This window comes from Notolabrus celidotus, chromosome 18 (genome assembly GCF_009762535.1).
Source record: "Notolabrus celidotus isolate fNotCel1 chromosome 18, fNotCel1.pri, whole genome shotgun sequence".
Classification (NCBI taxonomy): domain Eukaryota; kingdom Metazoa; phylum Chordata; class Actinopteri; order Labriformes; family Labridae; genus Notolabrus; species Notolabrus celidotus.
In genome coordinates, this window is record NC_048289.1 from 8,022,874 (window position 1) to 8,048,753 (window position 25,880).

Sequence of the window (25,880 nt, forward strand, 5' to 3'; positions counted from 1 at the left end):
TGTCTGCTCTTTGGTGAAGCTGTTCAACCGTTTGATTCCAGCTAATCTCTGTTAACAGATTCTACATAACAATTAATAATCTGTAAACAGGGGTCTACATTTCAATATGAGGAGTTCCCTGGTTTATGTTTGGAGATCATTTGTACTCCACGTAGTAACCCAATCAGGTTACAGCAGGCTTCGGTGTGTGCAGGAAAAACAGTCAGTATGGAGAGCAAAAGCAGGAGTAACACAATCCAGCGTAATGACCTCCCGGCTCCCTTCATTGGTAATCTGAGGATTATTTCTTTCTTTCTATAAACAGATATTTGCATGAAGATCTGTTCTCGATTAAGCATTTACTCTTGAGCGTAATTCAATCAGTGTTTACAACAAACATTTTAATATTTTAAACACTTTTTTCCCTCTCTGTCTCTCTCTCCCTCTGTAGAGATATGCAATATTTATGAGTTTACATTCTCATATGAATAATAATGAAGCACTAAAGATAAGCACCCATAAGTAAACTACATTTACCTTTTAATCTCATGCATCTTCTTTCTAATAACAACAAATGTTGATTACCCCCTGGAAATAAAGAGGTACCATTATTGTTCTCTTTTGCCCAAATTACATAAATTGTCATTCAGTTTTATAATTTTCATTATTGTTTTTTCTTTCTTTGCGTGTTCTTTTGATTTTGTATCATTTTATTTAAGTGTTGCTCCTTTTTTTGTACTCTGTGTACCCTGTCAGCTCATCACCTCCTTTTGTAAAACACATTTCTTGCTCATTGAAAAGAAGAAAAAAACATTTGGGAAGATGTTTTCTTTTCCTCGTCAGGACCAACTTGACAACACTTGACATTTTTCTTTTGACCAATCTGCATCATGATTTTGTTACAGTAAAACTGAGATCCCCTTTTTGGGCTCACCATCTTGGTACATTTCACTTGGTGACTCCATATTTCAGCTCAGTGACAGCTATTTAATGTGTCTGCTGAATTGATATCCATTAACTTAAAATCAGCATACTATTGAGTCTTTACGGCTTTTTTTTTTTTTTCAAATGCCAGCTACATACCACCTACGAATGTAGTATGCAGTACGTACTACATACTGCGTTTGGAGGTAGTATGTAGTATGACTGTTCTGTTGAATCTGAATCTGGAAAACGAAAGTGAACAACGGCCAAGATGATAGTGAAATTGCTTCTTTAGTATCCACATGATTAAAAAAGTTAAAAAGTAGTTAATATGGAATTAAATAATTATCACATCACCTCAAAACTGAGTGCCTGTCGTCAGAAAAGAAGAAAAAGAAAAAGCAGAACGTTAGTGCTGTGCATTGTAGGAAACAGTATGCAAGGGAGACTGGTCCACTGCATACTGAGACATTTCCCCCAATCAGTTTAATAGACGTATAGTAGGCAGTTTCAAAAACAGCCTTTGTTCTGGATGATCACTGTGGTTCTCCATCTTTCATCCCCCTGCCCCCTAGTCACAGCTGGTCTACACCCACACCTACACGTCACTTACCCACAGGTAAGTGGTGCCTTCCTCTGTTGTGAGGGAATGCTGGCATTGAAATGTTTAGACCTCGAATAGATCACAATCTCAGTCTTTCATGGAAGAAACACCCTGTTCTATTTTAGGGTTAATGCGATATTATAAATCTCAGTGTATGAATGCAGAGCTACTTTATTAAGCGTTTAAACTTCAAGGCTAGCTGCTCTTTATGTATAGCAGACAAATGTGTGACCTGAGTGTACCTTACATCTCCCAGCTGCATGTTTCTCATCCTGTTATGCCATGTTTTTCATACACAGCTCTGTTATGATAGAAAACATTTTGAATACACTCTTAACCACACAGTCTGCGATGCTCATTTCTTACTGAAGTGTTGGTCCACAGCTGGTCTGAAAAATAGAGCGATTAATGAAATAATGAAAAACAACTTATTCATAGAACAAGATCGTTGTGTTGAACGATTGCTTGGACATTTAATCTTTCTAGTGTGACTGCAGAGCTCCAAAATACAAAACTGAAACAGTAAATGTACCTTGGTTGTTAAATTTTTAAGCCAGGGGAACTGAGGAAGCTGCTATATGTGAGGAGGTAGAAGTGATGTCAAGTGAAACATGATGCTCAGAGATTCATGGCAGAGCAAAGGTTCACTGTTACACTACAGGCTGACATATTTCCTAAACTCCAGGTGCATGTGCAGTGAACACGTGTGCACAGGCAGGATTTGTTCATAAACCCACTTGAAGATGTAATTTGGGATCTCTACATAAATTGCCTCACACTGCATCATTACTTCCCTCCTCCTACTCCCCCTCATCTGCTCCTCACTCCTCCTGGTCTCTGAGTGCATTGTTAAAGCTCTCCAATAAGCAGATAAAGGAGACGCAGGGGAACCTGGACTGAAACGAGGAGAACAAGGAAGAGAGAACGAGCAGAGCTGGGCTATACTGCAGAGTCTGTGTGTGTGTGTGTGTGTGTGTGTGTGTGTGTGTGTGTGTGTGTGTGTGTGTGTGTGTGTGTGTGTGTGTGTGTGTGTGTGTGTGTGTGTGCATCTACTGTACGCTCTGTGGAGGGATATCTCTGTGAGACGACACACTTTCTGCTTCGGAGCGTTGTTTAATCTCAAACAGGGAGGAGGAAGAAGAAAAGAGAGAAGAGGAAGAGGAGGGGAGAGCTGCTCTGAGCACTTGCAAGAGACTGGCAGACTGGAAACAGGAGATAGGAGAATGACTGCAAACTGGCATTAAATGGGATATATATGTTGGAGAGAGAGTAAAAATAAAACCTAATTCACAATCTGGAAGGACGAGATAAAGAATCTTTATTCTGAAAGTTTTCTGGAAGAAAGTAGAGATCATATACAAAAAGATAAACTGTGTCGATCAATGAGAAGGGTATTTTTTATTAATGGTGAACACAGTGAAGGTAGTTTTCAGATTCTTCTATTAAGCTTGAAAGTGTGAAAAGTTAAATTTACTCCCAAACAGCTGCAGCTTTATAACACCTCCTCATTAAGTGACTCACAGATATGTCATTGCATTTCGAAAACACACAGATCATTTAAATTTTAATAACTTGGATAAAATAGTTCAATCAGAGTCAAACAAACCGGCCATAGGCGATTTCATCAAAATTGAACCACTGAAAGCTGCATTCAAAAACAATTTTACACATTTAATCCCTGAATAACAACAAAAAGAAAACACCATGTCCCACCCTGAACGCAACAAAGGAATGAGAGAGGCAACAGATCTGATGCTGCTTCTTTCTGTTCCTGTTGTAGCTTAGATATCAGTCCTAAGATGTCACTGCCTGTGGGCGGGAAAAGAGCGATTCCCTCTCAACCCAAACACGAAAATCCAATCTAGCAAACAGAGAAAATCTGCACTGGAGATTCAATGTGCTTCTAAAAAGCGGCATAATGATTAACAGGATAATGGCCCATTGAAACACCTTATTTCAAGAATCTGTTGACCCAGGTGATTTAAAGAGAATATATAAAGAACCTTAACTCAAGCTGGTCTCCATGAAACTCATTTCAGAGCTGAAAACTGATAGTAGATATCTGTGATGTTATTAAAGAAGGATTAACTAGGAAACAAAAAGTGCAACATCTGTTCTGATCATTTGACCAAATATATTTGTTACATGTCAACGATTCTTTATAGATATCCTACTTCAACACTTTAACTGACCAAGTAAAGTTAACTACAGAGACTGTAAAAAAATGAACAGCATGACAGCTCCCTGAAAGTGGAGCAAATACATTTAGAGCTCCCCCTCCTGACTGTCTCTAGTGTGGGTCATAAATCCCGCCTCCTCCATGTTAACAGATGTGACATGGGTCAAACTTAAAATCCAAATACAGTTCAAATAAATGTTTGTCAAACATGTTTTCTGTCATTATAGTTAGTTCTTGCTGATTTATGTCACAGGGTTCATTTTTCTTACTGGTTTAGTTTGAATTAATTATTTGACGCTAAAAGAGAGGATGTGATGTCATGACTGGCAGCTCTGTTGACCAATGAGGCTCCTCCAGGGCTGTGTGCACCGGATCATCAGGGTAGAGGAGGAATGGTGAGAGGAAACGTAACAAACACTAACACAAGAGCCGTTGAACTTTCAATGAACGTGAGTGTCTGCTTCAAACCCACACAAGAATCTGTTCACTGTGGACTGGACCCACCTGAGGGAGCAACAACGCTTTAGCAACAAGGTCAATGTGGGTTTTGGTTACAGGAAGGCTTGTGATGTCAGCACTGTGGCTTCACCAGCTGATCTCCGCTGCACAGAAAATGTTACGTCAACGCTCATCTTGGGGGAATTATGGCTTCACTTTGGTAGGATAGGAGGAGGTGCAGACGTGTTGTCCATCTTTACATACATTTGATGGTCAAAGGAAATTAAAAGTGAGGCCTTCTGTTTCAGTGTACAGTCATAGTGCCATCAGTGTAGGAGTGATGCTAGGAAACAGGAGTCTTGAAGACAGTAAACAGTCACACAACAATTTCTATCAAAGTTTGCTCAAAACAAGTATTGCTATTGCAGTAAAACCCCTGAGTGTTGTGTTTTATTTCTTTTTAATTCAACTTTTCTGCAAGACACAACAATGTCTTCCATTTTGGGAATATAACTTTAGACCCTGTTTGTACCGTCACAAAAAGAAAACACTTCAACTCCTGCTAGATCTGCAGAAGCAGGGCCACTCCAGCTAGAGTCCACTTTGAGGGGTTTTCTTTGGTCTTCAGGTTGAAGGTCCACACGTAGGTGGGTCCTCTCTGCCGGGTCTTATAGACGGGACACTGGTACACACTCCTGTTTTCCTGTTTGTCCACAGGAACCGCTCTGATGAAGATGACCGGCATGGTCGGGGTGAGCTCCTTCAGTCGAGCGTCTACAATCAAACCAGTCTGAGAGAGAAAGAAAAGTTGGAGGGGAAAAGACAGGGGGAGGGGGGAGAGGGAGGAGAGGGGGGAGAGGAGGGGAGGAAGTGAGGGGGTGGATGACAAGCCAGTCAAGCACAGACAGAAACTCTTCACAGAGCTGAGCGAAGTTATAAATTAGTTTGAGGTGCAGTGAAAACTTCCTCCAGACACTGTACTTCCCATTGAGGCTGCATTTAATAACGTTCCTTTGTTGGAGGAAAAAATAGATGTTTGACTAATCTTTGCTGGCTGGAGCCGTGTTGGACTCCCAGTTTGCAGAACACACACACACACACACACACACACACACACACACACACACACACACACAAACACTCACACACACACACACACACACACACACACTCACACACACACACACACACACACACACACACACACACACACACACACACACACACACACACACTGAGGTACCCTTGAAAAGTGTTGAAAGTCAGCAGAGTTTGAGTGGAAGTCGAGCTGTCCTGCCTCAGAACACACACTCTCTAAACACGCTGAAACAGAGTGGTCTGTCTCATTAATTAATCCTCCTACACTTAGCGCCTGACAAACACAACTTTCAGCATGCATGCACACTGACTTTCAGGAATGAATGTAAATCCGGACGACTTTGGAAAGCTCCGAGGACAAAGCCCTAATTGCATCTGCATTTGTTACAAAACTTTAAAGACGTATTAAAATCCAATAACTTTATGTGTGTTTGGATAAAAACAAAATGATGAGTGTATTTAAGAATGCCACTGAGGGATCATAGGAAGTTACTTTAATGACACTATAAACCCTTTAACTACAGTAAGAGATATCTTAAGTACGCTTTAATCGGAAAAACATGTTGAGAGAATCAAAAGGCATCAAATAAAGCCTCTGAAAATGTTGTTCTAAACAGTAAAATTAATTAATGATATCAAAGTGTAGGTCCCATGAGGTATTTACAAAAATCTGAGCGATAATGATCAGTAATTAGAAAATCAAGATCATAAAAAACTCATTATAATGAAAAGATGACTGCTGAAGACTGAGTGGGCGTGGTCAAACATATTTTGATTGACTTGTCTCTAGCTCCGCCCACATTAACAGCAAATAGGACTGTTGATTGAATGCATCTTTCAGAGGAAGAAGTAGAGGCTATCTGAAAAATGTATTACAATTATTCCTTAGGGTAGTCTGCAGTTAGAGCAAATTCTACCTAGCTAAGATACCCCTATTTGTTTCACAATGATAGCTCTGCAGCATTAGCTTTTCCATATCATTACAGATTAATGTCCCCTGAGAGTCCCCCCGCAGACAGAAACACATCTTCAGCTGTGTTTGGTACACTCTTGCAGTACTCAAATATTTTCTGGGAGCATCTGTTCTTTACCTGAGATTTTATATTCTTATCAACCGATGTTACTCCTCTACAGTTTCTGAATAAACGTGTGCTCATGTCTCATTTAGTGTCCAAAGGATCCTGTTTGTGTATTTGTGTGCATTTCCAGCCTATGAGTGTGTAGCATGTTCAATAACAGAGTGAAAATTTTAATTTCCTTTCCTCCTCTTCTTCTTTTTAAATTTCCTTCATGACTGCACACTTCTCAAAATCTATCTGGAGAGAATTTGTGGTGTGCGGATTTTTAGAATACAAATTCGGCTTTAAAGGAATGGAAACTTAAAGGTTAATTGGAGGGTGGGAAGTAATACAATATTGTGCATGCTAACCAGCGTGAAAACATCAAAGAGGAGAAGGAAGACAAACATGAAACAATGACACCAACCAAGAGAAAACTAAAATATAGGAGAAGAAATGATGACAACAAAAACTGAGAAATAAGATGGACAAAAACAGAAAAAAGGAAGATGAAAACAAAGAAAAAGAAAAAGAAAAAAGGGATTTTTAATGAGGCAGCTTTTAGAGCCTCTTTGCTGAACTGTTGGCGCCTGTTTTTGATACAAAACTGATGCAGCTCTGCATTTTTAGTGATCGAAACCCCAAACTCAAGAACACCTCAGCTTCATCTGATTATTTTTGTCACTGCACAAACACAGCGCTCTGGGTCGACAATAGTTCAGCTTATAGGACACTGTCATGTTCGTCAATGTCACTTCTCCCTCATCGACCAATCAAATACAAGAAGGGGTGGGACACCTGATGTCACCTGTGTCAACAACAGTGGTGGAGGATTTGCTACCGTTACCATACTGTTAGCCACGCACAGTTGATCTCAAGCTCCAGACTGGTTTCTTGGAGGGTATGTTCCCAGGTGCAGAGCAGCTGCTGACACCTGAACACGATTTCTTTTCATTGTTTTCATGTTATTCTATTTCAAAGAAAAACACACAAAGAATTTTAAAAGATGTTATAGTTTCTACCATGGGGACTGTTTGAACTAGCACTGGTACGCAGCGGTGTGGAGCTCTGACACTGAGGTCATAGACGCTGCCAACACAAAACAACGCCCTCAGTGGACACAGGCCCTTGAGTCAGGTCCTGATGTGTCAGATACGAGCGAGTAGGGACACAATGAGAAGAATACTGATCAGTGGTGATACTGGATACATGATGGAGGTGCAGACCGCAACAGCATCAACACCAGCTACTTGTTCTTTTACTCCCAGCACAAATAATATCATAAAATCCTTCTGATACTTCAGTACAGTAAATATTAGACACTGTTAGCCTGAGTGGATTTAGATTCCAGCTGTCTCTAAGAGGTGCATCACATGCTCAAACACTCCTCCCTGGTGTAACGTCAGCATTTCTACCACACAGTGTTTATCACACAGGACCCTGCTGTCTTTGATGTCTGAAGCCCCTCTGAATAAAAGGAGAGCTTCATTAATATAGATGAGAGAGTTTATCATAAATCTTTGACTTTTACTGCTGCACGGAGCTGTGTCCAGATGGAGCGCTGCCTCCTCTCCTGCCTGCTCTCTGCAGCTCAGGGCCAGGGGCACAGAGCCGGCCTAGGGGCTCAGAGGAGGACACCAAAAAGTGGATGAAGAGGGGATAAAGAGAGAGACATGGGGGGAGGAGGAATAGGATGAGGATGAGGAGTGGAAGGTTATGTGGAGAAGCCTTGGTTGTCAGTCCGGCTGTCTCTAACTTTAATGAAGAAAAAAGGAAGCGCTCCTCTAAAGGGCGATCTAAGTGTTCAAGTGCACACTCTGCACATTCCTTAATTAAGAAGTCTACAGGATGCTCCCTGAAAGTCAGGCGCATATACACAGGCTGTATGTATGGAGATAGATAGAGCCCTGGGAAGTTGAGTAATGCACTGAGAGCTGAATGCAGGCAGGATGCAAAGCAGAAAATTAAACCACAAAGGGAATAAGAAGGTCCTCTCGGGGCAAAATATTCAAGTTTCTTTACTCGACTCAGTTTAAGGATGCATAATGAGGTGAGCTCACCTCGTGTTCACGTGCTTTAGAAACAGTGTGAAGGAATGTTTCTGTATAGGATGTGAATCAAAGTGTTTCTGACTTAGATCCCTGTTTGTCCCAGGAGAGCCGGCATCAGAATCAGCTGTTTTCTTTGTCTGTCAGCTGAAAACAGAAATCAATGAATGCCTGACGTACCTGTGTGTCCCAGCGCGCTCCCTCCATGTACAGCCCGTGTACGTAGGCTCCCTCACGAGGAGGTACGCTGAAGTCTTCACGGTTCTTCTTGGTGACGTCACACTGCAGACCCATGCTGTCCAGAGGCCACTCGTTCCTGCCAGCAGAACATGGAAAGGTTACCGTGTCATACGTGGTCTGTATCAGTTTAACCCTTAAAGCAGAGATGGACTAGCATGCAAATGATAACTCAGATTTAAGGCCACACCTCAGCACAATATTTATCCTGATATCTTGAAATATCCTCTAAAAAAGTGGACAATACTGTATTTTATCTGTGGTCATACATGATGACAACAGCCTGCAACCCCAGTGTTACCTAAAACTTAAAACCTGCATAAAACATTTCTGTTTAAATTATGACTATTTTAAACTTGAAGGCAAACCAAAAGATAGTAGAAGCTCTCTCTCTTTGCATTGATCATATCATTTAAAACATGACAATGACTAAAAGGTTCTCTAGTGATACCACCAAAGCAGAACTCTTGGCAATCCTGAACCTGCCATGGAAATAATTTGTAGCAATTCATTATTGGTGTCATTTACTAAAACTTGGAATATATTCCACGTATCTTTTCCTCCCTTAACGCTCAAATTGAAACCAGCCCTACCTGCGAGCCGTGGCCTGCATGATGGCAGTGAGGAAAGACTGTGGGTTGAAGAAGCCAGCCAGCCAGACTGCAGAGGGTAAGACGAAGTCAGCTGACCAGGCCTCCAGCTCCCTGATCCTGGCTAACAGGTCAGTGAACCACAGAGCCATGCCTGACATTGACGGGTATGCCAGTTTAGTCCAACTGTCCGGGACCAGGTCCAGGAAGATCGCGTTCTGAATGTTCTCCATGTCGCTGGTCATGGTTAGTTCTCCCTGAGAGGGTGTTGAAGAAAAGGAGGACTGTCAATATCACAGATAATCCACTTACAGTCGTGTAGAAAGAAGGACCAGTTCATCTTTTCAGAAAGTTCAGGATTGCTTCTTGTTTCCTTGGGCTGAAACTAAGGAAGTGCATTTTATACTTTTATTCATTTTTAGCTTCTGCTGCAGCTGCTAAACAAACAACCTGTTGCAGGCAAGCCAAACAGAACCTTGAAGTATTTAACAAATCTCAGAACCCATCGTATCAACTTCCGAGTATTTACTGTGTAGCCAGGGATAAGCAATAAATGACTCCCATCCAAGACCTCCTTTTCTGTGCACTGCATTGTTTAAAGCCCAATTAGAAACTTGAAAAGCGTCTGTGTGTTCAGGTCAAATAAGAGGTGAAATTCCCCCTCCTGATATGTCTGCAAAATAAACACTGTCATTTCTTGGGTCATTACATCCCCGAGAGGAGCATCCGTCTCTGGTTAGTATCAGTTTCACTGTTAACAGTAAGGCTTGTGTTCCTCCTGCTTTTGCTCTCCATACAGATTGTTTTTCCTCCATACAACAAAGTCTGATTGGTCATTCCACTTGGACTGCAAACACACTACAAAAAGAAACTTACCCTACTAGAATCTGAACCCCTACAGATTCTAAATTTTCATGCCGAATCTTTAAAAACAGAATCTTATTTCTTATAAATCTGACTTCTCTTTGCTACCAGTGGAGTCTCCCTCTGTTGGACATTAGAAAAGACTGCAGGTTTAAGCACAACACATCAGCTTTCTTCTCAGACTCTGGGGCAACATCCACTACCTATTCATAGTCTGCGGTTAAGGTTAAAATCTGTGGCTGTTTTTGTATTTTGTCATATAGCTGCTGTCAGATTATGAAACAGACTTTTCAGCATTTGAGTACTGATGTTTTGTTCTAAGGAGTACAAGGGGGATGCAATTAAAAGTCTGCATGTTGTAGCACAAAAACAAAGTCCCTATAAAATATGATTACATTCTAACTTTATAACATTCTAACTTTATAACTGCAACAATTTGCTTTAAGTGTTTGCTGACAAACAGGCTGCTTGTTGATATTAGTAAAAACTGGTGTATGATTTGGATTTTTTTCCTCTCTCTGATCATCTGGGATGAATCTATTTTCATTAGGACGACTGCTCACACAGATGCTGCCTCCAATAGAAAATAGTTTATGAATTTTCATCATAGGAAGGAAGCAGGAGTTCAACTTGTCACTTGCTGTTTGCCTCAGCAGCTAAACATTGGAGGTGACATCTCTCAGCTGCAAAAGGTGTTGAGTGTTAACAAGCCCTCAGAAAGAACTGATGCATACATAAACATGAAGCACGCCATCATAGATAAGGAAACTGTCTGTAAGATGACCAAGAGAAGATGCTACTTCAAACTAACTCTGTATTTATATAAAAATGTATAATCTATAAGCACAGGACAGGGCTTCTGTCTCAGAGGGGTTCTGGTTTTAATTTATAGTTTGTTTTTAGTCCAAGGAGAATTGACCAATCAGGTATCAGCAGGCTTTGGTATCTGCAGGAAAAACAGTCTGTATGGAGAGCAAAAGCAGGAGGAACACAATCTAGCATAATGACACCCGGGCTCCCATCGTTGGTAATCTGAGGATGATTTCTTTCTCTCTATAAACAGATATCTGCATGAAGAGCAGCTAACAATCTGTTCTAGATCAAACATTTACACTGAGACACAAATCTGCTTGATGCTGTGTCAATAAAGACAATCAGCGTTTAGATTTCCTGACTTCCTGGAATGTATCAGAAATGATGGATCCCACCTCCATTCAACAAACAAACAATAGAAAAGTAGTTTTCTTCTCCTCTTGAGGACAGACCTGACAGAGCTTGACTTTGGACTAATCTGCATCATGATGTTGTTAATTTAGCAAACTTAAGACCCGTTAATTACAAGAACATCACAAGAACATCAGTTTCTTTGTCAGGTTCATACCACTGAGGTAAGCCAAAGTGACGCCTCTGTGAAATGTACTATTTACAGTGAAACTGAGACTCACCACAAACAGAGAGACAGGTGCTCCACTGGAGACTGTCCAGACAGCATTTTTTTGTGGACATATCCAGAGGATTAGCTTCACTTCTCTTTTAACCTGAACTCTCAAATGCTCCTCAAGTTTCTAAGTTGTCTGTAAACAATACAGTGCATAGAAAAGGAAGACTTGGCTGGATGTTTTTTATTGCTAGCTGCTGGTTCCACAGGAATGCTCCTTTTGTCTCAGAATCTATATTGTCGTCATAAGACAGCTGATGTGTTCTGAGATTGTTGAAGAGTAATGAGACTGTGAAGAGCGGTGTTGTCCTTCAGACACAGAAGCTGATAGATAGATACCAATATGTGGCAGTTATAACCATTTTTATGAGGGTGATATTGTTCTGTAGATTGATCTGCATCTGTGATCCTGTCACCCTCAGACCTCAGAATGATCCTGATCTGTCACATCTTGACACACCTTTGCACAATGAAGCTGCTCTATCTCACCAAGGCTAACATTCCCATAGTTCCTCTTCTTTCCACTATAAAGACAAAATATGATTCCATTTGCGGCTACAACAGTCTACATGCCTTTTAAATCACTGAGCCGATTTATTGAGGCTGGTAGTGTTGGGAGATCGAAGCCTCATAACTCCTGACAAATGCTTTACACCCCCCTTTTCCCCGCCCCTCCTTTTCTCCTCTCGTTTGTTGTTAACACTCGACTCAGGCAGCTCGACACACAGAGCGCAGACATCTCAGTTCTCTGAATCTCTGAGTCACTCTAAAGACCCAGTTTCTGACACAGAGAAAAAGGTTCTGTTTTTCAGGAATATTAATGGAGCCGCCTGTCAGAGTCAACAGCAGCCGAGCCAATGCGGAGTGAGTCACAGGTGTTGATGATAATTGAGGGTTTTGGGATGGATTTGGATGAACAGTTCGGCTCAAGTTTATTTGTTTAGTGTTTTACGCATTTAGCTCGTAGCACAATCCCTGCTGAGCTGTGTTCTTAAAGATTGGATCTTGATTTGGGTTGTTCAGGGGGGTTCCCAAACAAGCAGAAAAAAAGCCTCATTCAGACGGGGAAAAAATTACAGGGGGAGTTGGTAAATGATATATACTCTGTGCGTCTTTGTAATCTCAATCTGCATCTGAGGCCATTTGAACTCATTTTAAATGATAGGATAGGGTTCGCAGTAGACTCAAACATCCAGCAAGATAAAGTTTCAACATGAGGGATGGAGAAAACAATGAAGAGGAGGTGTGGAAAGTCAGACACTAGACAAACATGTCGTCCTGTGTATGACAGTAAAACAGTGAGAGCTGTCTGTACATCCATGTGTTCACCAAAGACTGTATAAAAACACGAATAGCACTCTTCCACTCACTAAGTGGCTTCAGTTTTTACACCTTGAGCTTTTATATCGAGTCTTGGGTCAGATGCTCCTACAAAACAACAAACCCTTTCACTTCCTTCTTGGTGATTTTGTTACTTTGCTGCAATGAGAACAGAAAAAGGTCATACGGCAAGATGAACCTGTTGGAGGACCTCGGGTGGGAAAATTAGAAATTGAACCCCCATTGACTTCCCACGCCCACAGACAGCCCTCTGAGCTTTGTGATCCAGGAATAACCAATGGTTTCACAGGTCAGTCAAACTTCTAGCACAAAAAAACAAACAACAAAAAGTTTTGGTAAAGCAAATAAAATGTAATTCATCAGCTGCCATTTTCTGAGCTTCAATAAAACAAACAGCAGAGTAGTTGTTTCATAGTTCACATAATGTTAGGGCCGTCCAAGAGCAGCTCAAACACGACGAGAAGCAACCAGACATTTTTTTTATGAAAACGATTTGAAAGCAGCTCTTTAATAAGCTTTGAATAACTTTGAATCTTAGTAGATACTTAGATTTTGATCTGAACTATGTGAATCTGTTTTGGTAGCACATGAAGGAAATACTATATATCTTTCTAACACCGTTGTTTGAAGATATGCAGCAAAGCAACGGGGTATCGAATTGTGTGGAGTGAAATAAAAAGCAGTAAGAGCTCAACAAAGAAACTTGAACACATTTTTAAGTAGCTTCACTCTGTTCAGTCTGCAGCTTGCAGCTTTGACGACCTGGTGATAGACTGTTTTTTTTGTTGCTGAGTTAGCTGGAGTGCAGAGACTGGAAGCTTGAGGGGAGTGTTAGTGTTTACACCACAAACCCAGGGGGACATAGAGGAGTGCTGGCTGGGAGTGACCATGGTTACCAGAGTTTGCAGAGGAGACAGAAGAGCCCCTCTCAGGACCCTGGTGTCAGCTGTAATCAAGATCAAGGGGTGAAGGTGGGCTTTGGACCAGATCAGCCCCAAGGCACCAGGAGCAAAAGGGACAAAGTTTACCTTGGTACTAGAGATGTTCTTAATAAACTATCTCTCTATATCTATATATATTAGTCTATCAAACTGGAATTTAAGTCCTAACCAGCTGACTAGCTGACTATCCTAAAGGTAAGAAAACAGAAATGTAGCCCAATCTGTGTCAGAAGGCTCAACACTGTCCAAACCACCCTGGTGTTTACCCTGTTTAATTTCTATTTGGAACATCACTAACAAACCTGAGGGCTGCCTTTCATAACTTTGAAATGAGTATCTCTTTGGGGCCATCCACTATAAATATGTCACATTATAAACTGTAAATTGACTGTGTTTGTATAGTCTTCTGACCACTCAAAGCTCTATTACATTACATTTCACATTGACTTGTTTACACCACATTCACACACACTGATGGTAGAGGCTGCTATGTAAAGAGCCCATCAGTATTAACTAACCCCATTCACACACAATGGCACAACACTGGGAACAGTTCGAGGTTAAGTGTCTTGCCCAAGGACTCTTCTGCATGTGGACAGCAGGACCTGGGATTGAACCCCCGACCTTCCGATCCAGAGACAACTGATCCTACCACTGAGCCTCAGCCAGCCCAAAGTCACCAGTGTAAATACTAAAATATACGTATAAACATCATAGTCAGTAATCAGAAGAACTACAAATAATAAATCAACAAAATAAGACAGAGGGCTGGATTAACATTATTTCGCTGTTAAACAACAATGTGCTGTTGTCAATCAACATTAACAAGCCGGCACACACATTATACAACCTACTCCACTGATGGAACAGTTTAGTTCAGTGAAATCAACACGTCAAAGAGCTGTGCTTAAAGTCCAGACCTCAGTCTGTTAACTTTGAGTCTAGCAGCTGAACAATAAACTTCTCAGCTGGCTGACTGTCACTACTGCTCTTTGGTCATCGTTACAACGACTGTTAACAACAGTGAGACTCTTGTCTCATGAGTGTGTATTAGTTTGGTTATTCATTGAAGACATATCACATGACTACATTTTGACATTGTAATAAAAAGCGACTCTCTGTTTAGAACAGCTGTAGTAACTACAGCAACCACAGACCCATTTGGCTGATAGTCACCAGTTAACAAGGTCACTTATTATATCACAACACCGTTACAGTTTTGGAAAGCGCTGTCTTCCCACTCCAGCTTCTTTTCTATTGGCGTTATGAGCTGACATAAATAAAATACTAATAACCCATCAAATCAAATAGTAATCATGGTGCTGAGTGGTAAGGGATACAATGTTTCATTTTATGTTGGGGGTCTGTATGTCTGATGTAATTGGCCAGATAATGACCAACTAGATGTAGTATGTAGCTGTCATGTTGATGGGTTATGTTCTTAATCCTCTCTATTCTCTAGTAAGGAACTGGCTGGAGTATGATTTGAAGTACCAGTATAGTTGAACTTCTCACCTTGAGTCCCAGGCTGAGCTCGCGGAGGGAGCGTCTGATCTCCTGTGTCAGTGAGTTCATGCGCTCACACTCCTGCAGCGCTACCACCTGGTAGGGAGTCCTCTCCTCTGCCTTCCCCAGCAGCTCGGTCATGTTGAACTCCTCTGGAAGCTTCTCCATGATCTCCTCCAGCACTGCTCGCACCTGATCAAGGAGCGAAGCCATCAGTATGCGAGTGAGTGGGTGAACGGCAGCAAAAAGAAATGTTTGAACCATTTTACTTTGATGATTAAAGACAGTAAAGAGAAGAAAAGAGAAGAAAAGAGAGAGGGAACTGGTTGAAGAAAAAGACTCTAAGAGATTGGTTTTATCTGTGTCAGATAAACTTGCTTCTGCCAACGCTGACAGTCTGAGAAACTGTTACAGTTTGAAAAAGACGGTCCCATTAATATTCATGGAGCTATGTTTTGCAAGGCAGCTCTTTGTTTTCAATAACAGTCTAATCCCTCCAGAAAATCAATGCTCACATCATATTTTTGTGGGTAAGTGATGAAAGCTAACGTCCGTGTCAACATTTTCCCAGGGCTACCAGCAGTGGCGATCAATCAGCGGATTAGGTGCCGAACAAAGGATATGAGGTCATCATATCTATGGATTTTTCAGTTCAAATATCTGATCTGTGTTTGGCAGCCACTGAGCACACTGAATACAAAGTGAGGCTGGTTAGCAGCTCTGCACGGCTGTCATCTGTTCAGACAGGAGGATCCAGGCCTCTGAGCGGGAAAGGTCACACATTATAATACTTGGAGGAGCAGAAACACACACACACACACACACACACACACACACACACACACACACACACACACACACACACACACACACACACACACACACACACACACAGACACACACACACACACACACACACACACACACACACACACACACACACACACAATACACATTCAAGGTGATGGAGTAATATCAGCAGTTGAACCTGCCGTTCTTCTGTAAATCTGGCTTATTTCAAAGGACAGTGTCATAGTGTCATACAGTTGAAGTTAATCAAAAGTAGTTGACATCGTTTTTTATCAAATCCCTGAAATACATGCAGCCGGCAGTTTTTAGCTTGAAAAAATCTGAATATTTTAAAAAGAAAACTTCTACAGCTACATGACATCTTCATGTCCGTTTCACTTTTTGAAATGTGTTGTCTGTAGCTATATTTTTTAACTAGATGATATCAGAGGATATAAATTAGGATAGCGGTTTTTAGATATCTGGAAGTTAAAGCCACTGTGAGAGACTTTTTGTTCCTGTTGACTTCAAGCGATCCTTGTGGAGATTTTGGTACGTCTTGTTTCATTTATCATGTCCTGTATGTGCATAAGAAGTGTTTCCAATCCCGCTTTCCGTTAACCGTCAAACGTATGACTTGCTTTGAATCTTTGCTGAACATTGACAGCAAGTCTGTATGCGGAGCTGGAGCCAGAGACCAACGTTTACATTTTGTTATAAAAGGTTAAAATCAGAAGTGAGTGTCTGGTTTTGGTCAGCCTTGTTCATGCTTGCAGTAAAATGAGCTAGCTCAAGGTTCAGATCACAAAGATTCAAATGAACTAGTTCATGTTCATGTTAATGGTCCATTATTTCAAATTTCGAGCTATGTTCATGAATCTATTTCATCAATTAAATTGCATTATTTTCTTTTTTGTGTTTATTAGTCTGTTTCATATTCAGCTTAAGTTCCTCAAAGAGCTTTACGATCAAACAAAATGAAAAACTGTTAGCAGCTGCTCAGCTCTCAGCCCCTAAAAGTCCCACTTACTAGCAGCAGAGAAACAAGAGCTTTTCATATGAACTTCTTTTTGGGTGATTTGAACTTTTAAAAATTGGGTGTGTTTCTTTAGAGAAGACAGAGCCTCTAAGCTAATGAATTGATGGGAATCCTTAAAAACGGTGGTAACGCTGCAGCTCAGCTCACAGCCCTCTCTGACATTCAGGGATTCCAGTCCAGTTTTTGTTATCTGTCTCTTAAAACGTAAAAATGTATCCCACCTTGAAACGTTGAACCACATCAGAGTACTTAGATCTATCCACCCCAATTCCCCTCAAAACAAAACGTTTGCAGGTGTCTGCTTGAGCAGGAAAGACAAAGTAGTTGAATATGCAAGGGACCCATTTTTTACAACTAGATGGTTCAGAGCAGCTGTAGTGGATGTTAAGTGACCTTCTGGGTAACATTTAAGGTGTTTACATTTTAGAGAGAAGGATGATTATCATTTAACCTCCAAGTGAAACCTGTTGTTGTTCATTTAGAATAAGAAACATATCACATAATGCACAAGAGAACCACTCTATGGATTAGCATAATTGAAGTAAACATAATAATATATGAATAGAGGTGATTTGAAGTGAAATCAGCTGATGGCCGCAGCAACAAATGCATTACATCAACATTTTTCTGCCTTTTACAAAACACAGAAACCTTAAATTAACTTTTAACAAAGCTGAGACTCAAACAGCAAAAACCTGATTTATGAGATTAAAAAAGTGTCACTTGCTCCGTTGAAGGAGTTTGCAAAGCTGCACTCTTTCTCACAGAATATTTGTTTGAGCTTTTACACTCAAATAAGCTTCATTTCAGAGCAGTACTGAACCAGAAAATGCACCAGAAAATGCCATCCCTGTAAAAATCACCCCGGGTGCTGTCAGAGGCCCCGAACAGTTGGCCCGCAATTTATTTTCACTTCAGTGTGCAGCAGTGACAGAAATGTCACCTGTTGTCATCACACATTTAAGATTTGTTCCTGGAGCCCAGAGTTTAGAGAGAGAGAGAGTCGACTCTGCGGAAGGTTCTGGTTTACAGATCTGCTCAGAGTATCTACCATGTAGGCAGGCTTGACTTTTCAACACTGAAAATCCTATTAGAATCATAGCTCCAGTTCAAATGCTGCCATGTTACCCACATAAACCTCACTGAACTGCTACTGGGTCTGTCATAACAAATGCATGTGTGCACACATGGCTCAAAACTACATATCTACATTTTTAATGTTAGATGATAAACAACTGTGTCACACGTGTAGGAAATCACGACTCTTAAAAAGAATGGTAAAAAAAGAGTGGACCATTTCTTCCTTTTTGCAATCAAAGAGTAGAACAAAATCTTAGGAATGAAATAGAAATGTTCAGCACTAAGAATAAAGGAAACATGTCAAACATTTCCTCTCTACATTTCCAAAATACCCTCCCAAAAAAGGAATTTAAGAATCTTCCTTCAGCTTAATGTTGCCAAGAAAAAACAAGCAGGACATACAGTATACATTCAAAATGGAGAAGAATTTATGATTGTGTCTCTTTAAGACCACCTTCAAGTCCTGAGGGAAATATGAGTTTGTATCCAAATGCAATGAATAATAATGATAAAGCACTCACAGAAAACACAATGTTTTGTTATGATTTCCTACATGCTTTTGAATCAGTTATGTCTACATTTATGACATGTAAATATGCTGTGATTTGTTTTTGTCATTATTAAAACATAAAGAAAAAAAAAATTCTAACAAAAATCAGTTAAAGCCCTTTTGACATAATTTGTGCAGCTTTGATCATAAAGAAGAAGAAGTTGAGCAATGTCCATGGTCATGGTTTAAAATTCACTGATAAATGTATTATTCATTAAACAAATATTGTTTATCCGTCACCTTTTCCTCACGTGTCATCCCTCCTCCCTCCACGGCTCCTCTGTCTCTGGGCTGCATCTCCAGCACGGTGCGGAAAAGCTTCTCGGATATTTGTGTCAGGAAGCCAATCTCAGCGTTGGGATGAAGGCCATACAGGTAAGGTGACTCGGCAGGTAGGGTGTCATCGATGTACTGGGGCAGAAAAAAATCCAGTCAGGGCAGAAACCATCCAGTATTGGTTGTACAGTAGATGATGAAATCCACTAATTATTTATCCATTAATTACTAATTATTGTCTTTTTACTCTGAGGAACATTATACTGAAAATGTTGAACTATTTGCTCACACAGTCTCCCACAGAGTGGTGAACCTCTTTCCATCTTTCCCTCCAGAGAGACTCAGCCTCTCTTGAGTGTTATTTTCATACCTGGTCATGTTACTAACCTGTTGATAATTAAGCTCATTAGTTTGGAGATGTTATGCCTTCAAATTGAATTGTGTATACGAGAAGAGATCATGTGAATGCCCCCCTTCTATTATATTCATAACATTGTAAGTCTAATTTTCTGAACGCTTTGAATTCACAAGTTGTGATGCGTGTGACAAAGGTTTCAGAACTGGTGGAGCAGATGGAATCCAGTTTCACATAAATACATTATATTATAATATAACTATATGGGTCTGTAGTTAGAGGAGCTAATTCAGATTAATTAGCAAGAGCGCAGCTTGTACAAGAGTTTGATTAATGTTAGCCACTCACAGGACTGAAAGGATCTATGGCGCTTAGTAGTAATAGTTTTTTTTGTCAACAGTACAACGATTGATCTTTTAGCGTCACTGTTGCCATTTTACAATGGTGGGGTTGTAAACTGCATTCACTTTAGGTTTGACAAGAGCGCTTTGCTTTGGAACAGGGTCCTGCTCATCCTGTTGGGATTCTTATTTGCATAACAACCCATTCAATATTCATGATGTCTTATATAAACTCTTACTTTAAAGGAGCAGCCCTATGATGACCTCTGCAGTGTTCCAGACCCAGTCAAAAAGGAATGTTTCTGATCTTCTTTTGATAATTTCCCCCTCCTAAACTTCACAATAGTCCAATTCCCTGTGTTGGTTGGACTCTGAAAATACCGCATTGATTTGTTCCAAGTAGGTTATTGTCCTCTGTAAATACAGGATGTTGACCTGATAAGAACCATATTTCAGCACAAACTCTGACTCCAGCCTGGATTATGTTATATTAATAGCACAGAGATTGGCATCTCCCGTTACCTCCTGACAGAAAAGTACCAAAGTCATTTTTCCTCTCAGGTGTTTCTTCTAAAGTTCTGCTGACAAAGGACGAGAGCGGAGCTATAGAAATGATGAGATATTTCTGGGTGAGATTCAAACACCCAGGATCAATTGACAGACTGTTAATGACCATAACAAGGGGAAGGAAATGTGGCGTTATCCATCTGCTGCTCCATAATGAATATCAATATGCTTTTAAGTTGGTGCAGATGAAAGTGGAAACCCAGCTGAGAAAGGCTGCTTTCAGTGGGGCACTTAGATTAAATCAAAAAAGCTCCTCTAATCATAATGTCCTGATGAAAGTTTTGATGGGGAATATATTGTCCTTTAATTCAGAAGCACTTTGTAGCCCTCCTGTTTGATCTGTGAACATGCTGGCTAACTTTTACTGATTGCATACACCTGTATATTGTTGAAAGAGGAGTAAAACTGCTGAGTCACTTCTCCTCTTTGTGCCTCTTCCAGCCTTCTCCTCTCCTAAATATACTGTTTGCTCCAGATGGCTGTGAGGGAGGCGCTGGCCTAACAGACCCCCGGGGACCCGCAGGCCTTAACTGCCCCTGTTCTGTGGCCAAATCTCCACCACTCAGCCCTGAGCTGGGCTGTGTGGTGACAGCCGAATGTAAAACACTCCAGCCCTTCTCTCCGGAGTCACACGCTGACAGCCTGGATGTGCCCGCTGAGCAGCACCCGGACTGAGGGAAAATTAAATACGAGTCATACTCCACAGTCGCTCTGCCTCCCCGGGGACCTCATGGGGAAAATCTGGACTGTCTGCCTGAACACATTTTCTGAACCGCTGTTATTCATAGATATGTTGGCAGTTGTCAGTTTTCCTTTAGAGACACCAGTGAAGCTGGTTCCTTCTGCCAGAATAAAAGCAATCCCTTTAAATTCCAATCTGGAATGACCACAACATGTTTGGCCTTGTTTATTTATTCATTTCTGAGAAGAATACGTCATATTTTGGTCTTTTAGAGAACTGCAGTAGCTAAAAAAAAACATCAAGGCTGTACACGATTTAGTCAAGACCCAGTTACTTCAGGGCGAGCAAGATCAGGGTCTTGTTCACCCTGAGGGGATTCTAATTATCTTCATTATCTTGTTTGTTGGTGTGCATTAATCAAAAAAAAATAATCAAATGTATGAAAAGAAAAATCTGTTGTTGGAAATGAAATTTCCCTGAGAACGCTCAGTTCTTTTTTTGCTGCAGACAGAAGTGTGGCATCAAAAAGACAAAACTAGACTGAAAACTTTTCTTTCACTCGCTAAATGATCGTGTTCTTTTCACCTGTTCTGAATCATGACAGAAAAATGCAACTTAAGAGAATTCTATATCAGTATCACTAATAAAGAAACGTGGAATGCTAATGCTTGAAACAGCTTTTAGCTTTTCTCAACATTAACCTTCCGACGTTAAACAGGAAATACTTTACCTCACTTTATCTCGAGCTTCTGTATGAAGCTCCTCAAACAGAGGGAAAACTGTAGAGGAGGATAACTCCTGTCTGTTTCCATCACAAGTACCAACACCTTTTACATGGCACACTGATACAACACTTCATGCATAATCAGTGCAGCTTCAAGTTCTGCTGGATTCTTGAAGTTTATCATGATTATTTTTTTCCCTCCATGGCTGATTAAGTTTCTTCTTCTTTTCATTTTCACGTCTGTTTTATGATTTCATCATTTCTCTGTTTGCTAACATTAAAGTTTGCCAGTCAGACTTCCTGGCACTTCCTCTCCGCCCACAGAGCGGCTCCACCTTAGAGAAATATTTCTGTAACTCAAACTACAATCTGTTCTGTCCCCAGGACCCATATGGGAAGAGTTTTGTTGTTATTGATTTAGCATTGAGTTGTAGAACTCTACACGGTACAGAGGGAATATGGATGGTGGAAAAAGCTTTTAATTATAGTGATTCAATTTCTAGCAATATTAAAGCAGTATCAACTTGCCGGAGGCTGCACAGAAGTCTCCTGGAGACCCCAAAACACACCTGCAATGACAGCACTGTAATCCTTACCCTCAAAACTCTGCAATTTAAACAGCACACCAGTGCCTACAGCGGTACATTTGCTTGTTGAGATGAAATTTCTTACTGTACCTTCAAAAGCTTAACATCTTTTAAATCTGTGCAACCTTTTCTTCAATGTCATAAACGTCAGGAATCATGAAAACTGAAGAAAGTAACTTTTTAGGATTTGTTAGGATATCTTCAAACTTTTCATTTGAGTAGAATCTGTGAAACCTGAGGGCCATGTAAGTTATTGAAGTGATGGTTTTATAATGAGGAATATATTTAGATTGTTTAAAACAGATCTTTTGTTATAGGATCTAGTGTAAATGTTCACTGTCCCCATTAGTTATGAGCAGGTTTCACATCTTTCTATGAGCATACAGCTTGACGTCACTGATGAAGAAGATGAGGGCCTTTTATTTCTTAAGCAATTGACACTAACACTCAGGGTATCATTGTCTTCATCAAATAAATATGTAATCAACAATTTCCTGAAGCTAGATAGGGGTCGATCACAAGTTATCACCCCCAAGGACGTCTTTAATAAAAGTCTCAGAGCCCACCAGCTATCGGCTAGTGGAGGGGTTTCCAAAGTGTGGGTCGGGACCATAGGCTGTATAAATATGGATGTAGTATCCGTGACGTCACCCATCTGTTTCTGAAGCGCTATCTTGAGGCCAACCGGCGGCGGCAGCCATATTGCTGCTGTCGAGCCATTGTGACGCAAACAGGCAGATTTTTAGCCTCCTAGCCAACAGCTACAGTTTTCCCGCCTGTCAATCACGTCAGCCGTGCCTCTCATTGTAAGACTTGTAATCTCAATATCTTTGAAAGTACAACGTTAGAAAAAAAAATCATGTGTCTTCCAGAATGTTTTTTTTTCTTAATTCTCTAAAAATAGTACAATAGTACAAAAAAAAAAAAAGATGTAGCTATAAAACTTGAAAGTAACTTGAAATAAAACTTTGAAATTAGAAAATGGAATAAGTTTTCTGCCCTTGTTTTTGCCAGATGACTCCTAAGTTTAGGGTTAGTGAACAGTTAATCACTAAAAGCATCAGTAGCAGTAGGAAAATTCACAACGGCACAGGAAACACAGCCACATTCTCATAAAGGTAAGCTTATTTTCTGCAGACCATCAAAATGAAGCTACATTACATCACTTTGAGTGACAGTGGGGGTCACAAGACTCTGGCACTAATATTTTTTGGGTCGTGGGCTGAAAAATTTGGGAACCCCTGGTCTAGTGCCTACATATCCTCTGAAAGCTGTGGTCAACTTGTATGAAAACACCTGTTTTAGGACATTAAATAAGGCTCAGTCATTGTTGAATGACTGCAGATGGGAGCCAGTAGCTTTTTTTTTATCCAAAAAGCTTCCTTATAAAAAGAATTGCTCTAAGAGACAAAATTCTAAGAAAATCCTCACAATGGAGCTGTTTTCTAAGAATTTCTAAGAATTGACTGCTCGGCTGAATCAGCACCCCAGTGACAGAGCAACACCAGGAGAGTGCAGAATAATCGGCAGCAACAGGAGCACAAAACGATAACAACAGCAGCATCACAAGGTTCATATTTAATGTGAGACAATCAGTGCATTTTAGGAGAGATGTAACAGCATTTCTCTGTGATCGTCTACACAGGGGTGCAGAGCGAGTGAAGCTCAGGGACTAGTTTTCGTACATGGTGGTTAAAATATACCTGGAGGGCTGTAAATATATGCCTGGCCCACCCAGGTTCAGTTTAAGTGTAAACAATGCTCCAAATATCGGCTCAGCTTTTGAAGAGGTTACCTGGCAGTGTGAACTGTCTAGTACTTCTTAAAGAGACAAGATTCTCTGATTCGGCCGATTTATTTGACGGTCCTTATATACCAGTGAGGTAAACACAAGAACATTTCTGTTTTTTCTTATCATTTATTGCATCAACCAATCACAGCTTCTGAAAGAATGCGTCACACCTAGCAGCAGAGTCAGCCACGCCTCCTCACTGAGATTAAAGGTCCTGTGCCGTCTTTGCTTACAGTTGCTCTGAGAATAATCTGAAATCACTCCTAAACTAGGAGTGCTTACTATCATTTTTTGGGCTAAGTTAGGAGCTCTCTGAGAGGATTATCACAGTGCTTTTGTATACTGGATTATATTACAGTGGATTGGATTACTCTCCACAAGTCTTGTTTTCCTTCGTACAGGCTAAGGTGCCAAAACATTTGTGAATGATACTCCTCAGACTACAAACAGAAAACAGAACAACTCAGAAACCAAAATCTGGTCCCTCGCCTACAGATTCTGCATCTTTTTGTAGAATCCGTAAGTAGAGATTAACAAAAGTACAACGTGATTATCCAAGTAAACCCAAGCTCCTGGCTAAGGAAAGAATAAATACCCCCGGTGTCAGGCTTCTTATTTTAGAATAATCAGAATATTATATATTCACTCTTTTATTTTGCTAATTGTTGAGTCTTTTTAGTTCACTTTACATAAAACCTAAAGACTAGCAGTGACCTAGACTGACTCGCAGTGTAGTTCTCCTCACCTGGTGGTAGCTGTTGTAGTCCATGTTTCCAGGTAGGGGGAACCCAGGCGCCAGATGCAGCTCCCCCTCCATCATATCAGGCTTTATAAACTCCTCCAGGTAGGCCCGACACAGACGGCGGTCCCAGTCATCTGTGATGTGACCCCCGTACATGATCTCCCCAAACAGGTAGCGCAGGTCATCAAAGGGCACCTGAGTATGAGACACAGAGAGGATTGTGTGTTTAGTAAAGGTCACATGTGTTTAGATTTCCCATTAAGATCACAAACAGTGGGCTCTGTAATCCTTTGTTCGGGAATAAAAGACAAACAGAAACAGCTTTACCTTCGGATTGGCCTCCAGGTAGTTGTAGAGGACGTTGATGGAGATTGTGAGGTCTCCGGTGTTAAAGGGGTACGATCTGTTCCAGCCCTGAGGACCAAACTTCCTCCTCTCTGCCACCACCGCGTGGAAGTAACACAGAGCGAACAGAATGCTCTTAAACTCGTTCTCCTTTGCGCACATCTCCAGCGTGTCCTGGGAGAATGAAAGGGAAGCATTTAAAGGAGGCATCACATGATCACCCAACAGAAGACTGTATGGGAACTTTGAAATAGTGGGTTTAACACCTATTATAGATGACAATCAGCACGGCCACTGTTTGGAGGACTTTTTTTATTAATGGTTTCAGCACATTTTAGCTCAAACTCACAACATAACTCAACTCATGAGGCATCATTTTGGCAGACTCCTCCACCTCTTCAGTCTTGGATCCCGCTGCCTGTTATCTACTGTAGGTCATAAACTCCCTGTTTAAAAGCAACTCAAAATATGATCTGTCTTTAAAAACCCCAAACTATGCCTCTAACAGAGCCAGGTCGGTATGTTACAGGTAAAAAGTTGTGACAGGCAGCCTTGTGATCATTTTTTTTCATCATCGTACTAACAGACAGACAATGAGATGACTAGATAGCAATAAGCTCCACGATGAGATTCCCTTTTAATTGTCACAACTTGTCAGGCGCTTCGTCTCCTGAGCTCATTATTCCAGACAGGCAAATAAAAATCTGCACGTAAATGGCGTCGTGATCTCTGGGGGGAGAGACAGTTAAATAAGCATGCCAATAAC

General features: G+C 40.8%; 1 protein-coding gene across 1 annotated transcript in view; it reads right to left on the reverse strand.

Annotated features, from left to right (window-relative positions):
• Positions 1 to 2,886: 2,886 nt before the first annotated feature.
• dnah9 (dynein, axonemal, heavy chain 9) overlaps positions 2,887 to 25,880 on the reverse strand; it is a 229,109-nt gene continuing 206,115 nt past the window's right edge. Inside the window, exons 72-78 of the mRNA XM_034707459.1 lie at positions 25,097 to 25,288; positions 24,773 to 24,964; positions 18,944 to 19,114; positions 15,255 to 15,437; positions 9,159 to 9,412; positions 8,509 to 8,644; positions 2,887 to 4,914 (exon numbers count right to left, since the gene is read on the reverse strand). Coding sequence (XP_034563350.1) covers positions 4,687 to 4,914; positions 8,509 to 8,644; positions 9,159 to 9,412; positions 15,255 to 15,437; positions 18,944 to 19,114; positions 24,773 to 24,964; positions 25,097 to 25,288 — 1,356 coding nt within the window. The 3' untranslated portion in view covers positions 2,887 to 4,686. The remainder of the gene's footprint in view (positions 4,915 to 8,508; positions 8,645 to 9,158; positions 9,413 to 15,254; positions 15,438 to 18,943; positions 19,115 to 24,772; positions 24,965 to 25,096; positions 25,289 to 25,880) is intronic.